The sequence below is a fragment of the Triturus cristatus genome, chromosome 5_1 (genome assembly GCF_964204655.1).
Source record: "Triturus cristatus chromosome 5_1, aTriCri1.1, whole genome shotgun sequence".
Lineage (NCBI taxonomy): Eukaryota > Metazoa > Chordata > Amphibia > Caudata > Salamandridae > Triturus > Triturus cristatus.
Genome location: NC_140587.1, coordinates 445,343,525 through 445,356,274, shown reverse-complemented (window position 1 = coordinate 445,356,274; position 12,750 = coordinate 445,343,525). Strand labels below are relative to the sequence as shown.

Genomic DNA, 12,750 nt, shown 5'->3' with positions numbered 1-12,750 from the left:
TTACTCTCTAGAAAATAAGTTTGCGTTCACTTACTTGATCAATGGGCCATGCTCTGCCTATGGCATCCTCCCCGTCCTGAATATTGATGTTAGGAGGACGTTTTTATAGGGACGCTAAACGGCATGGTGTGCGTGGTATTGGCATTGTTGGTAAGCGGTGTCCATTCAGGCTAATGTGCGAGTCTGATCACTATAGAATGTAAAAAGACTCAGCAGAGCCATGTTGCGATATGGTAATAAAAAAGTAAAAAGCGGAGGCCGTGCTACAATTTGAAGAGCACTGGAATCCAAACAACTGTGTGACCCAATAGCTGATTGGCACTTCCTCTTCTTCCTATTTTTTCTTACTTTTTCATCTTTACCTCCTCTCCATTGTAATTTCCATTATGTTAATGTTCTTTTTCTTCACCTTGGTTTATTCCCCAAATTCTTTTTTCATTCTAAGTGGTTTACTTGAACCATTGTTTGGATTCCAGTATTATTTAGCCCCTGGTTCAGGTTTTAGGGCTGCCTCTGTTGTTCGCAATTACAACTTGAAGAGCGGCATCCATACATATTAAACTTATGAGCATGGTGGCTGGCACCTGTGCATATTAAACTTATGCGCATAGCCGGCACATGGCGGCCTATGAAGCATGCGCCACGGTAATTAAAAATAAAATGTATACAAAGTAGTCCCTAAGGAAAACAGGTACAGACCTACCGCGTAACTAAACTGTAGTTGGCTGGTGCTGCTTGCTATAAAATGTAAGTGACCTATTGGAACGCCAACCGATAATGATCCAGGAAATGAGAGCAACACCGGTGTGAACCAATGGCAAGCAGGAGGGATTACACTCCTTATGCTGATTACTGCAGGTCTTGCAGCATCGCATGCGTGCTGCCTAGGCTCGACCTAAAAACGTTCTGTGTATTTATGATGACTATAGCCTTTCCTAAACATATAAATATACAAGAAATTTAGAAAAAAGATCTCATCAAACTAATTTTAGAATTCAGGCTTTCATACATTAGTATTTAAATATTCTTGTATGTTGTATCTGTCAATCGTGAGAGCTTAAATTATGTACATTAATTTATTAAGAGCTTTGTTATCTGTGAAGCCTGTAAGTGGCAAGTGTCGTGTGGTCAAAGACCAGTTGACAGTAAGAAATATTGAGTACATATTCAAGACTAATGCAGATCCATAAGGCACGTGGAGTTCATTGGTTTACCAATATTGCAATATGTAGAAAACGTACTTTAGACGTTATTGCTCCTAATTGAATTGAATAAATTTCAAAACCAGGTGAAGGTGCAAATTCTCTCGAGGATAGTGTACTTCATGGTGACCAAAGTGAACGCAAAGTCTTAATACTTGCTTTCTACGTAGGTTTTAGACTCTCATTCTAGGGGAAAAATAAGAGAAGATACCCGTAGGCACCAAGTGATGGAGGACTTTGGCTAACATGAGAAGAGTCTATTCTAAAATGCTTTTTGAATCTTGTCCTCTTAATTTCTTTATTATGTTGCCTTGTGTTTCTGCCAGAAGCAGCAATTGAACTACAGAATGTAGCCTGTTATGCAGATTGACTATTTGAATTTCTAATGGGGTACGAATAGTGAAGTATACACCTAGAGTGGAAGTGTGCTGTGCTGTGAAGTAGCGCTCATTTCATCTCTTTTTTGCCGCCGTCCCTTCCCTGTGTAACTGCTCTCCCTGCACTATTCTGATCTGGCCAGCGAAGCGAAATGTGTCTGAACATTTTAATCTTACAATTGTGCTATTCTTTTAACTTAATTTAAATGTATTGCTTTATTTTCATCATTATACATTTAAAATTGAAATAGGAAGTGCAAATGAAATTGGATGTTGGCCATGAAGCAAACTAATTAAATTGCTTGGTGGAGGGAAAACACTTTCGGCACAAAAGGTGGTGTTGAAGCACTGGGAGTATGTTTTCATGACAGAATATTGAGTAATCATCTTACTGACCATTTGTTTTGGAGATAAATATGCTTTCTTGTCCTGCGTTGCATACACCACGCTCTTCACTGTGCGTGGATTACACTGAGTGACTATCCGCTGGTGTGCCTTGATGTGGATGAAAGGACATCTTTCTAGCGCTGTGCAGTGATTCATGCATGTTCTTGGTTGTAGCTTTTGTTTCCTATTGAAAACTTACTTTTATCCTTAACTGAGGTTCACAGATTTAAATCTGGACGAACGTAGTTCAATGGACCGAGCTGGAGCTTCAGAAGTTGAAGATATGGGATATATTATCCTAACACTGATTTCTGAGCCTTATAGTAAGTTGTGTTTGAGATCTACTCATTGACTGAAATACTTTGATGTTTAGTATAATTCATAATTTACAGAGACTGTGTAGTGTGTACCTGTGATGGTCTAAAAGATAATGCATCTAGAACAGCTCTGTGCAAAGACCGCATCTCCTGCATTGTGCCAGTGCTGCAATCAGGCCCACACATGTTCAGGCCCCTGCAATCCCAATCCCTCATACCCCATGGGCTGTATCCACTCCATCGGGATCCTTGATGATCCGTTGGTCAAATGCAGAGCTCCTGCACGCTTTATCATATAATAACTCTTAGTTTGTGTGGTCCGACAACACTAACTAGATTAGCAACATCTTGTGTGGTCTTTGGAGTCCTAAGAAGAACATAACCTGTAATACTTGTGAATTGATAGAATTTAAACCAATCAGATGGCTGAAAAGAGATTGTTACCCCAGACACACTCTACCCCAGTGCGAAGAGAAGCCTTGTTCATCTTTAACTTCAGCCTAGTTAAAACCTGATGGATGCTCTCAGCAAGCATGCTTCTGTTCCCGCGCAGGCATTGAGAGCTTGTAAAACATGAAAAACTGCTCTTACTATAACGGCTGGCCCCACCCACACTTAGTTTGTAATGCAGAAAACCTGCCCACCCCCTTACTACCCGCACCAAACTTTACTTCTGTGTGCTGTTACTACAATACACCTGCACGTTTGTATGCAGTGCTCTTGGGTATTGCACTTTCACACTGTACGTCCAGCAATACATTGTGTCCTAGTACATATATAACCATACTATGTTAACAGCACAAAGACTATCCCCCCCCCCCCCCTAATGTGCTGGAACGCCTGTGGTGCCCTTATTGGACAGAATTTGTATCCGACCCTTCGTATACCCAAAACCTTGCCCTTACAACAATACACAAAATTACATCCACACCTGCTCTGCTTTTGTCACTGCTAACCCCTGTGTATCTTGTAATGCAACGTTACTGTGGGTACGGAGGCACAGAATGCCCTGACATTCTGCCGCCCTGCGCTCTTAGTAGAGTGCTCGCCACGCTGGTCCCTTCTGCCCAACTCTTCACAAAATGAACTGTAGTGACAATGTCGCCTGTCGCCCGCATATTGCATTTGTATTGGAAGGAGGGCAGTTGTTTTAGGTTTAGGAAGCTGTAGACGCTACTCCAGAGAAGGTAGTTTGATCAGCGTGACAGTGTGCACCGTAAAGGGCCTCATTCCTGCAGATGTGTCCTAATGCCCATGACCCTTGTCGTCTTTTAAGGAACAGTGGGCACCACCAGTAAAATGGGCCAACAAGAATTAAAAACGAATGTTATGGTTCTATTGTTAAATGCTGGGGAGTTTTAGTCTTAGGCTTATGTGATGGGAAAATGGACTTCCAGACTGTTGCTTGGAGGGGGGGGGGGGGGAGGGCTAGAGGAAAGCCAACTGTGCCTTTCACTGCTCAGTTGTTGATTGGGGATTCCTGAGTCGCACCATCCCAGTCCTGCTAGACCATGTCATGTGTTGTCTAAGCAGTGAGAATATAAGCTAAGAGGGAGAGGACCTGCCCTGTAGCGTATTTTGTCCTTGAAGCCTGCAGGTCACTTGCTTCACCTACCAACATATGCTTTCTTTGGAGACGTCAGCAACATATATTTATTTGACCAGATGCTAGCTCTCAAGACTTGACCTTGTGGGTGTGCTTAACAAAGGACTGGAAAGACCTGTTGTGAAAGGCTGCACCCCGGAGCCTGTGTGAACATACACAAGGAGGTTCTTGTTATCCAAGGGCTAGGGCGGAATATTTGTCATAATAATCCTATATTTGCCATACAAAACTAGTTTCTCTTTAAATAAGGTATTGTTTGTATTACAAAGGCAGAGAAAACAAAAGAAATTGAACAAGAAATAGGAGGAAGCTTAAGAGAAATAAGCAGCCATGTGAAACAAACTAGATTGATGGAGAATGTTAACTTTCTGCGTGACTCAAGGAATGGAATTAGATCTGCCACCCAGGTTGACATGACCACATATTGCAAAGGACTAAGCGGTTTTTTGACTGAAGGATGTACCCCAGAGGAACTGATGTTGGATTGACTGGGTTTTGCAAGGGAAACCTGTCCTGAAAGAAAATGGGGAATTGATCAGGCATGAAATTAATAACCAAAACAATAGACATTGAATTGGATCCAGAACGTAATTGATGGCCATTGCAGATATTGGTAGACCTGCGGTTCTTAACCTTTTGACTTCTGTGGATTCCCACTGGACACAACAGGATGCTAGGGGGCCCTGCCTAACCAATTTTATGATTTAAGCCTCAAAATAATGCATAAAAATGCTGAAAGAACTACACATCAAACAAATACACATGAAATATTTTTTTCATTTCACCAACAAAAACAAGTTACAGAAATCAACATTTTAATGGGAATGTTGGAACGTTTCCACATTTGGTTTTCTTTCTAAAAGATGAATGATATGCTAGACTGTAGCACATCACTGTATCCTTTTTCCTCCCATCCATGCACGCACTTTTTTTTCAACGCATACTAGTGCTTCAACCAAACTTCCATACCAGATTCTGTTTTCTGTGGACCTGCTGCTCCAGCGAATCAAACTATGGACACCAACTCCATTTTTAGCCTTTGTTTCAATTTCCTTCACATTTACAGAGTGCTTACACATTTTTCAATTTTACCTTTCGCTTTTTTAGACATATAACGTTTATTAATCTTCTAAATGCTACTTAATTTTTCAAACCGTCGCAGACCCCTGAGTTTGCTTGGTGCACCCCAGGAGTCCGCGGACCACAGGTGAAGAACTACTGTGTTCCATGGTTCCTGATTAGCCTAAAATAGTAAACCGACTGACAGCCGCACACCTCCGCAGAACGCCTCCATTGTGGGTACTTCTATAGTGAGAATACATTGATGTTCATTTTTCCCAATGGTAAACGTGTACATTATGCGTTAACTCTAGACACCAAGACCGGCTTTTTGAGTGCCCGCTTGCTCACCCTCCGGTCAAACTGCATTCCTAGGTTGCATGCTTTCGAAACCACCCTCCTGCTTCATTCAGAAATATGAAATTGATCATTACGTGCACGCAAAACCCTGCCAAATACATAACTCTATATAAATATGTATTATTACAATGGCTGCAGTCAGTCACTGTGGCATGAGCCTGTGTAACCCTGCCTGCTTCTACTAGACACAGCCTTCTTTTCTGCCTCTGGCGAGAAGGCTCCTGCTGCACGGCCTGGGGATTTAGAGGAAATGTCATGATGTAATGACAGGATATTCTGACATTTTTTGCGTTTGCCTGCGCTAGCTTTTTTTTTCTTCAAAGCGATAATATATGTGTGGTTTTTTTTTTTAGATCACAGGTTTTCCAATCCGGAAAGAGTACAGTACAAATTTGAAGCTGGTACCTGGTAAGTTAAGCTACTGGTTTTCTGCGTGTCTGTGAAAGTTCCAAAGAAGTTTGAAAATAATGTTGCTCAGCAGGTTCTTCAAACTGTCCCACTGACCACCCAGCAGTTTGCAAGTCTGTTTGTTGGACTGGCAAAGACTCAGAATTTCCGAACTTGTGATGTGCTTTCTTGAAAACGAGGGGCATAACAAGACAGACCCACTAATACAATAGCAGCTGCATGGTTTGGCGAGGAATCCAGTCTATTCCAAAGATGGTTCATATATGCAGAGCGTTCACAGACCCAGAGAGCATCTCCGGAACCTATATCACGGCCATTAACAGTGTCTTAAGAGCAGAATAACCCTCCTGTTTATCAAATGTGTGGTCGTTTTTTGTTTTTTTTACATGAGTAATATTTTTTTTCCCCAAATGGTTTATTTAAGATTTTCAACAATATACAGAAAAAAAGAACCAAAATGAGAAGTTTGGAGTGATGCGCAAACTGAATATTTAAGCTAAAGTTACAAAATAACACCATGTAAAATTTGCAATCTACTAAAATCAATATTGTAAACCAAGATACTAAAGATAAGAAAATGGAAAAAAGAAAGAAATCAAAAGAAGAAAGGGGAAGGAAAAGAAAGGAAAAGAGAAGACAACTATATAAAAAAAAGAGTATGATACACCTATATTAAGGAACTGATAGTATTAATAAAGAAATGTTGAAAAGTTCACTGTAAATACAAAGAAAAAAAATACAGACATACATAGCATCAAATATTATAAATGTAACATTATAGAGAATACAACCAAAGTATGCATGTTCACGAAGGTTTGTGCATATTAAAGTCAATGTCCAGGGAGTTCTACAATGATCTAAACGAAGATTTCCATGGAGAGCTCTGTAGTGCAATATTGTCTGCACCCCTAAGATGAGTAACACAGCTCATCCATCCTTTATATGAAACCTTGTGAGTGTCTTTCCAATTATTAAGTACCATCTTCACTCCTGACGTAAGTAAGAGGTCCAAAAGGGCTTTATCTGTATCAGAACACGAATCTGCCAGTAAAAAAACAGTAGTTAGTGTGGAAAATTCTCTTTTTAGCTCACATTTGAATAATTTGGAAAGAAAAGCAAAAACCTTGTCCCAAAAGGACGACACAGTTTTACAATGTAGAATAAGATGGGCTAGGTCACCAGTTTCCTCTTTACAATTCCAACACAATGAGTCCTCGCAAATACCTAGAGAATGTAGTCGGGCTGGGGTCCAAAATGCCTTGTGCAAAAACCAATATTTAGTTTGAGACAATACTGGGGATATTTTGTTGCTTGTTATCCGATTCCACACTTGTGGTCATGAACAGTGAGGTATTGGGTCAATAGAGTGCGAATACCAAAAAGTGACAAGTTTATCATTGAGTTTAGAGGATTTAGGGTGAAGAAGTTTGTAGATATGTGATACTTGGTGGCCTAATTTGTTGATCTGTGTTACAAACATGGATAAGGATGGGGGCACATTATGGAATTTGGCATTAGTTATTGCCGCTCTTACTTTAAAATTCGATGTTGTCTAACTGGTTTGAAGATCTACAAACGTCACAGGATACAAAGAGCACTCCATCTGATAAGGGAAGAAGATACCCTGCTTGATCCAATCCTCAATATTTGAACATTTCCCTTTGTATAATACTCTACGATTAAGCCAGAGAGACTCCATCTTCGAACCCCTAATACTTGCATCTAATTTCTTACCTATCATCAGAAGTGCCAGTTTTGTATTTTTGAAAATGGATTTAGATCTGTTTGGGTAAAGCTGGTTAGAGGTAAGTAATGTCAGAGGATTGAGGGACGCTAGGTGGCGCGCTAGCGAATGGTCGCCTTCGTGTAAGGCTCCCGCAGTCCGGCGACATTTATCCTGACAGATCTCCTTAATTGGCGACCCAGAAGGCTGAAACCCCACCAATTGCGTCCTTGAGAGGTCCGGCGTGGACTGTCCAAGTCCGGTCCCGCTCGCTACTACCGCGAGGGAGATAGGCGCCTCGGAACCTCCGGCGCCTGCTGCGGCTGGGGGACGGGTACCGGCCCGCTGGGAGACATCTGCTACGTGAGGCCGAGGCTGCGCTGCCTGCCGTGGGCCGCTGCCGGCTAAAAGTGGCGCGAAGCAGAGATCGGCTGCCGAAGCAGCGGAAGAGGCCGGAGCGGGCCCCCCCCCCCCGGAATCGCAGACCGGAGGCCTTGTTCCCCCCCCCCCTCCCGCCCCACCGGAGCGGCGGGGGAGCCGCGGACGCTGGCGACGGGGCCGGGCAGGCCGTGAGGGGCCCTACTGCGACCTACTCCTAAGGCAGAGCTGCGGAGGCTGACAGGGAGCACGAGATTGGTGTCCGGGAGGGGCTCGCAGGGTGGACCTGGCCGCCGTATTTGATCAGGCTGGCCCATCGACGAGGAGGCGCTGCGCGCTGAGACAGGGGGCCTGCATGACGGGTCCCCCCGACTGACACTGCACGCCAGCGGTCTATTGGTGCTGGGGGAGCGGCAGCAGAGGCGGCCCATATCCCCCCCCCTTGGGAGCGGCGACAACCGCACCAGCAGAAGACGGCGGCCGGACCGGCCTAGGCGGAGGCGCTTTTGTCAGCGAGAGCAAGACGAGGGGTCATCCCTACCCCTCTCACGAGTCCTCTGAACAACGTGCGCCCAGGCTCGCTGCGGAGGGGCCTGTGAACGGGCCGAAGGAGCGGCCTGACCTGCCAGAAGATCGCGATGGGCAAGCCGGACGCGCGACAGCCCAAGCTGTCTTTCGACACCAGTAAGAAAGCGACCAAATCATCGGAGGTGGTGCAGGCCCCGGCTGCGGTGAGTGGAGCTGCGGTGGATTCCTCGGCTGCCTCGTCGGACATGCGGGAGATGCTGCGCGAGATGCGCCAGGGATTCGCGACGATTGCAGACAAAGTGGACAGGATCTCTTCGAGAATGGACGCTGTGGTGCATAAGCTGGATGCGCATGAAGAAAGGATAAAGGGTGCGGAACAACGGATCTCAGACGCGGAGGACACGGTCACGCAGCACACCTCACAGCTTACCAGGATGGATAACTTATTGCGTATCATAGCGTCCAAGAACGAGGATTTGGAGGTGAGAAGTCGGCGCAATAACGTTCGCATCCTAGGGATACCGGAGACGACCAACGTAGGCAAAATGGAGGAATATGTGGAACGGATGCTCCGCACAGCGATTGGCACTGACGTGTTCTCCCCTCATTTTATTGTGGAGCGAGCGCACCGCTCCCTGGCCCCCAGACCGAAACCAGGGGCGACTCCAAGGCCCATCATTGCCCGGTTACTAAACTACCGAGATCGGGACGCAGCCCTGCGAGCGGCGAGGAGCACCCGGTCTCTCTCGTATGAGGGCAACGCGTTCACATTGTTTCCGGATTTCACGCCAATGGTCCAGGAGGAGCGCAGAAAATTTATGGCGGTGAAAGCTAAGCTGCGGACATTGCAACTGGACTATGCACTGCTCTACCCGGCGAAACTACGGATCACGTACCAGGGCCGTCAGCGGTTCTTCACTAATCCGCAGCAGGTGGAGGACTTCCTCAAACACTACAAACGCTCCCGCAACTCGGGGGCAGAGGTGGACGATGAGCAGGAACGGCGGCCCGGAGAGGGACCGGACGGCGAACTGTAAGTAGTGCGGATGAACATTCACCACTATCCCCCTGGGGTTGAATAAGTACACTGCTGCCGCAATCGGAGACGGCACACCTTTGGACTGGGGCTCGGCGGCCCTCCCCGGGGCTGCGGGGCGTGAGGACATTGGGGGGACCATGGAAGGACTGTAAATGTTTGCTCTAGCACGAGCTATTTGGGGATAATACTGAAAGGGATTACGCCTTACGTTGTGGATTGCGGGGAGGTGGGGATAACATGCTGGGGTTGCCAAAGTTTCTAATGCCGGACACCCCCTCTCGGACCTCGTGCTCGGCTGCCACATTGGTGGGCGACCGGGGAGAATGAGGGGGAAGTAGTGAAGCCACCTAGGCGAACTCCCCGAAGGGAAATACCCGAGAACTTATGGGGAGCTCTGGGGATTTTTTTCGCCCATATTCGAGGGGTGGTTGGGGGAGGGACGGGGAGGGAACATGGCTGGCAGATTGGGGTTTGCTTCAGTGGGTGGGGGGTAAGGAGGGGGGGGTTGTTGGGAAGAGGGGAGTTCGGAGTTTCGGGTTGGGGGAGGGAGCGTTGGGGATGGCGGGTTTATGTTGTTTGTGGAGAGTACTTGAGATGGAGAGATTGAAGTTGACTGTGCTACAGCCTCTCTTGGAGCTCCTGCCGTTGCTGCGGAGGTGTGATCGGCTGGCCGTAGGACTGTATGTGAAGGTGAGAGACTGGGAGATGGGATGCCGCTGGGGAAACGGGGGTGGGCCGAATAATGACTGAGACGCCCAGGAGAGAACGGATTACGGTGCTGTCGTGGAATGTTCGGGGCCTAAACGACGCTAGAAAATGCAGGAAGGTGTTGGCGTACCTAGACCAGCACCATGTACAGATAGCATTGTTACAGGAGACACATCTTGCCCCCCGAGCGCACTATGCGCTGGCTGGTAGATGGGCGGGGGTACGCAGTTTTTCGTCCTACTCAGGGTATGCTAGGGGGGTAGCGATATGGATCAAGAGGACTGTGCCGTTTGTGAAGCTTGGTGAGCGTGTGGATGCGGAGGGTAGATATGTGCTGCTTTGGGGGAGGCTGGGCACTGACACCATCACGATCGTGAACTGCTACGGCCCCAATGTTGACTCGCCAGGGTTTTTCACGCACCTGTGGGGACAGATGCTCCACATAGGCTCTATGCATGTCTTATGGGGAGGTGATTTTAATGTGGCTCTGTCCCCTGGCATGGACAGGTCGGATAGTGGTGTTCACTACAATAAGAAAGCGAGGGAGGCGCTGGCGGGTATCTTGGAGGAAGGCCACTTCATAGACAGCTGGCGCTTCGTACACGGTGGATTGCGGGAGGGTACGCATTTCACGGCTTTTGCCAACTCCTGGGCTAGACTGGATTATTGTTTCTTGTCTCGGGGCATAGCGGTGGATCTGGGGAAGGTTGTGCATCTACCAAGGACATACTCAGATCATTGCCCGGTACTGGCCCAGATAGCGCTTCCGGGATATGGTGTAGCGCCCGCAAGATGGCGGCTGCAGCCCACGGCCCTTATGGACCCGCTATTTCAAACTGAGCTGGGGGAGGAAATTGCGGAGTTCTTTCCCCGCAATAAAGACTCGGTAGACAGCGTAGAAAGCATTTGGGAGGCATTCAAAGTGACGGTTCGTGGCTACTACATGGCGAAAAGCTTTGGAGTCTTGAAAAACTTACGACAAACGCTCGCGAAACTGGAAGGGGAACTTAAAGGGTTGGAGTCTAGGATGAGTCAGGGACAGAGGGGCCCCCTCCAAGCAGAATTTAGGGAACGTCTTACGCAGTACGAAAAAGAGGCGGAAAGGGAGGCCCGGTTCTGTGGCAAATATTGGCAGGCTCGCAGGTATTGCGAAGGGGAGCGGCCTGGACGCACGCTGGCGGAACTCATTCGGCCGCCGCGCTACAACACCCACATACTGGAGCTGTGCACGTCGGAGGGGGGTACTAGTCGAGATACCCATGGAATCTTGGAGCAATTCACTGCACACTACAAGGATCTATATACCGCGCGCAGTGTTGGCGAGGTAGACTTCGGGGGGTTTCTCGACGATATCGCCCTGTGCTGGTTGAGTGATGACCACCGACGGTTCCTAGGGGCACCGTTCGAATTAGACGAAATTAGGGAAGCCATTATGTCTCTTAGCAACGGAAAGGCGTCGGGCCTGGATGGGCTGCCGGCGGAATTCTATAAAAGCTACGTGGATATTATGGCCCCCGTGCTTAAGGAGGTCTACGAGGAATCTTTGGAAGTGGGAAAATTGCCTGGCTCCATGAGAGAGGTGTTGATCACCTCGTTGTTGAAGCCGGGCAAGGACCCTGCCGACTGCGGTGCGTACAGGCCACTATCGCTGTTAAATTGCGATGCTAAAATACTGGCGAAGGTACTCGCTAACAGATTATCGCTCCTAATGCCCACAATAGCCCTCCCGGACCAATCCGGGTTTATCCCGGGGCGTTCCACGGCCAATAACTTGCGCACTCTTTTCTCCCTAATGCATACCATTGCGCCGGAGTTGCCGGTGGCAGCCGTATTCCTCGACGCTACCAAAGCATTCGACTCCGTAGAGTGGAATTACCTATTTGCTATCCTATATCGAATGGGGTTTCCGAAAATCTTTGTTGCTTGGGTGCGCTTGCTGTATACGGACCCGAGAGCGAGGGTCTTAATCAACGGTGAAATGTCGCGCCCGATCTCCCTGACCAGAGGTACGCGCCAGGGGTGCCCATTGTCCCCGCTGTTATTCGCTATTGCGATCGAACCACTGGCCTGCCGGATTCGACAATTGCACAAGCCGAGCGCTTTCAAATGCGTCCAACGTCAGATAGACGTGTCATTATATGCTGATGATTTGACACTGTATGTGGTGGACCCGGAGATGCATCTTCACCCATTGCTCCGGGAATTCTTGGTATTCGGTCGGATTTCCGGGGTACAAATTAATTGGCAGAAATCGCAGTTCTTTCCCCTGACCCCTGCAGTACGTCGCTTCCCGCTGGAGTACCCACTCGATTGGTGCGATACCGATTTGCGGTATTTGGGGATACAGATCTCTCAGACTCGGGAAGAGACTGTGCGACTCAATTATGGCACGGCGGTAGCGAAATTGACGGAGGATGTGACGAGATGGATTTCCCTGCCGTTCACCATGGCTGGGAGAGCCTCACTCATTAAAATGGTAGTGCTGCCCCGGTTTTTATATCTCTTTCAGAATATCCCTTACTATCCGGGCGCTTTTTTCTTCCGTACCCTCCGAACGGAACTGATACGGTTGTTCTGGGCTGGAAAACAGCCGAGATTAGCATGGTCTGTTATTACTCAGCCTTATGAGAAAGGGGGGTTTGATGTCCCTGATTTTCT

General features: G+C 47.4%; 1 protein-coding gene across 7 annotated transcripts in view; it reads left to right on the top strand.

Annotated features, from left to right (window-relative positions):
• Positions 1-12,750, top strand: part of ESRP1 (epithelial splicing regulatory protein 1) — a 365,555-nt gene that overhangs the window by 132,551 nt on the left and 220,254 nt on the right. For all 7 annotated transcript variants that reach the window (XM_085605242.1, XM_085605240.1, XM_085605244.1 and 4 more), the window contains 2 exons: positions 2,191-2,289; positions 5,662-5,716. In XM_085605242.1, coding sequence (XP_085461368.1) covers positions 2,191-2,289; positions 5,662-5,716 — 154 coding nt within the window. The remainder of the gene's footprint in view (positions 1-2,190; positions 2,290-5,661; positions 5,717-12,750) is intronic.